The following is a 3,793-nucleotide window of genomic DNA, read 5'->3' as shown; positions in this document are numbered from 1 at the left end:
GCCACTGCATCAGCTCTAACTCACAGCAACCATATATGTAACAGAACACAACGTTGCCCAATCCTGCACCACTTTCAAGATTGTTCGTATATCTAAGTCCACGGTTGCAGCCATTGTCAGTCCAGCTCATTGAGGGTTTCTTCTGTTTGTGTTGGCCCTCAACTTTACCAAACATGATTCTTGAGCAGATACATCTTAAAACCACTAATGTGAGCTGCAAATCAAAATAAATCACAGATGCACACATACTTTAAGAATATTTATTTGTTATTATTGAAAAATACACAAAGGTGAAAAGTTGCTTAGCTGTTCATTTTCCATAGTACAGCAGGGCATTTATTGTAAGAAAGGGGGAAATGTATATGTATATGTTATATATGGCAGTTTACATTTCTAAGGCATTTAGGCTTAAGAGCAGTAGTCCCTGCATGCCTGGGTGCATTTACTTGAGTTTAAATATATGAGGCACACCAGACAGGCAGGCAAAGGATTTGAAACTATACATCAAAATTCTCATGCATTTGTGTCTTAGGATTGTACATCCATTCTCCCCTTCATCAGTCAATTTTTCCACATGAGTTTTGGAATTGTTCATAGAACACTGGTAATAATGTACTCTTCAAGAGTTTGCTTATGATGACAGTATCAATGGGCCAGACAGAACAGAACTATTTCATGGGCAAGTACTCTCTCTTACCAAAAGCAGGCTCCAGTAAGAAAAACACTGATTTGCAAAGGCACAGTGGAGACAGGTTTAATGCATTAGATATAACATGAATCATTCACAATAACAAGTTTAGTGTTTCAGGGAACTTTTGTTAATACAACACAGTTGGTCACACAAAATACAAATGCTTCTGTTGATTTGTCTTGGCAACTCAGATACATCAACAGTGCTAACAGTTTAACAGCTTTGTTCTCATCTGACAGAAAATAATGGCAGTTCTGCAAGGCAAATGTTAAACCTGACCGTATGTATTTATTAATTCCACAGTGTTTTGACAGATTATAGGGGATGGAACTCAGAGGATGCTGACACGTTCACTGAGGGCTTTCATCTCTGTTTCTTCTGTCTCAGGACTGTCACTGTGGCTAGCACTCGGGTTGATCAGGTGTGCAGGGTACTGCAGCCCCTGTTCGCGGGCATATTGCTCCCACCTTGAATCATCACTTTCATGGGTTATATAGCGTTCCCCAATTTTGCATTCCAGCTCCCGTAAATCTAACCAGGTCTGATAATCCTGAAGCAGAAGTTTCAAAGCATTAGTATAGAGATCATTAAAACTCAAAACATGCTGTTTCATAATCTATCAGTTTCCATAATCTATAAATTAACCTTTTCTCTTCCATTCTAGCAGTGGTACACCATCTTTCACCATGAAGTCACAGCATCAGCACCTAAGCCATCCTATTTGGCTAACTTTTATAAATGCATATTGTTTAGATAGTACCATGGATTAAAGGGTGGACAATTAACATTTGATATCAAGCAATTTGGACTGTTGTATTTCTTTGAACTTTAACACAAATAATCATCTAGTAGTTCAGAGTAATACAGATATCATTTATCTAGTTTTTAAATTCAATGTGAAAATAAGAAATATTTAAGAGAACACAATTATATGCATATACTTCATATTTGCTATGCATTTGTTCCATGAATAAAAGCCTAGGATTTAAAATTATAGCTTGCAAACAAGTACAGTGCATGACCAGATGGGCATCTATTTGGACATTTATCAGGATTACACATACAGATGCTTTTGAAATCTGGTCCTCTGAGTTCTGTTATGACAACCCCCTTTTGCGGGTGTGTATTTCTCCCCTGTCAAATTTTCCTGATAGAAAAAGTGGTTTAGAAAAACCAAACTATTATTAAATCCCAAGAAGTTGCATGGATTTTGTCAAATTGATATGAAAATGATTACATTTTAAAAACTATGAAAAAAGGTTTTCGTATATAATATCAAAATTCTATAAATATTTAAGAAGCTCATCCAACAGAGATAGTATTCAATGATTGATTTTTCTTACCTGCAGCCAAGGATGACTTAGGGTCTTATCTACACTGTAGCGTTTTCGCATTTTTACTTGCAGCAAGTTATTGATAAGATCAGTGGCTAAAAAAAAAAAATTAATTATTGATAAAACATATGCATAGTTCATTTACAGTTTATTTTATATCTGTTCTTTAACACAGTTAAATTCAGTATACTGGTAACTAGCACTAGAAGATTCCTCTTGAGAATTCTAACAATGGCCTTCATTTTATTTCAGATCTTAAGAAATGAAGTTGTAAATAATTGTAGAGGAAGGAGAATTAGAATTTATTGTGAGTATGATGGGAATTTCTCTTGATAGTCTTTAGTACATATTTCTAGACTGGGAATTTGTTTGCATATGCAGCCTTTTAGTATGCCTGTACTAATGGCAGGATAAAACTAACAATCAAGAGGAAGCATTTACTAATTTTATTTAATTTGTGCTAAAAGATTCAATACACATAGTAGGTGTCACAATCTTAAAACAAATCACAGACATTTGGATATAATATTTACAAGGAAAATAATGAAGCATGATATGGGCCATGACTCATGATAAACTTGGAATCTAAGAACAAATGGTCCAAGACAAAACAAAAAAAGAAGTAAACACACACACACACACACACACACACACAAATTAATAGAAAACACTTTGGCTCTTAAAATTTCACCTCAATTTTGCCTTTAAAAATAACTTTTAAGTTTGAATTTATCTACCTTTGCTGTTTTCCTAGACAAGAAACCAACCACAGTACAGGCATGTTGTTGTTATATGCCGTGGAATCGGACCTGACTCATAGCTACCCCTCCTTGGGTTTCCGAGGCAGTATCACTATGGAAGTAGATTGCCATACCTCGAAGATATTATAGGTTCCCCTCCAGACTACTGCAACCAAGTGAATATTGCAATAAAGTGAGTCACACTAATTTTTTTGGTTTCCCAATACATATAAAAGTTATGCTTTCCCTATACTAGTCTATTGTGTAACAGCATTACTTAAAAAGTCTGAAATATTGTGAGAATTGCCAAAATGTGGCAGAGACACAAAATGAACACATGCTGTTAGAAAAATGGCACCAATGGACTTGCTTGATGCAGAGTGCCACAAACCTTCAATTTGTAAAAAATGCAGTATCTGTCAAGCACAATAAAGTGAAGCACAATAAAATAAGGTATGCTTCTACATGGAGTCCAGTACTCTGCCTCTCATTAGGGATCCCAGGGTTGTAATTTAGAAAGAAACCATGATTCTTCTAGTCATCCAGTCTATAAAGCATCCTAGTTACCCATCACGTGCTGCAGTTCTCATTCAACTTTTCTGGAAAGTATATTTTCAGCCTAGATCAAACTTCTTCAAAGGATTAACTCCATATTTACAGTTTTAACTTTTTTCACAAAGGGAATTGTTTTTTCTTCTGCTTATATTAATAACGCACGTTCTCAATTACAAAGTAAAATACAGGAAAGAATTAATAAATAAATAAAAATCACCAACCCTCTCACTTCCCAATAATGCTACAGTGAATACGTTATTAAATAAATTTTCAGACATAGATGTGCATGTTGTTGTTGTTATGTGATGTCAAGTCAGACCCAACTCATAGTGACCCCTCCTTGGTTTTCTGAGGCAGTATCAGTACGGAAAGTAGATTGCCCAACCTTCTTTCCAAGGAGTGGGTGGTGGGTTTGAACCACCAGCCTTCTGGTTAGCAGTCAAGTGCCTTAGGCACTATGCTACCAGGAGCTC

At 35.8% G+C, this 3,793-nt stretch overlaps 1 protein-coding gene across 1 annotated transcript in view; it reads right to left on the bottom strand.

The window, feature by feature from the left end:
* Positions 1–1,022: 1,022 nt before the first annotated feature.
* Positions 1,023–3,793, bottom strand: part of PRKD1 (protein kinase D1) — a 531,285-nt gene continuing 528,514 nt past the window's right edge. The window contains exons 18-19 of the mRNA XM_042782200.1: positions 2,035–2,120; positions 1,023–1,241 (exon numbers count right to left, since the gene is read on the bottom strand). Of these exons, the coding sequence (XP_042638134.1) occupies positions 1,023–1,241; positions 2,035–2,120 (305 nt within the window). The remainder of the gene's footprint in view (positions 1,242–2,034; positions 2,121–3,793) is intronic.

Source organism: Orycteropus afer, unplaced genomic scaffold, assembly GCF_000298275.1.
Source record: "Orycteropus afer afer isolate SDZICR_OR568_19922 unplaced genomic scaffold, OryAfe1.0 scaffold00260, whole genome shotgun sequence".
Taxonomy (NCBI): Eukaryota; Metazoa; Chordata; class Mammalia; order Tubulidentata; family Orycteropodidae; genus Orycteropus; species Orycteropus afer.
The sequence above is the reverse complement of the archived record's forward strand: the minus strand, read 5'-3'. Positions and strand labels throughout refer to the sequence as shown.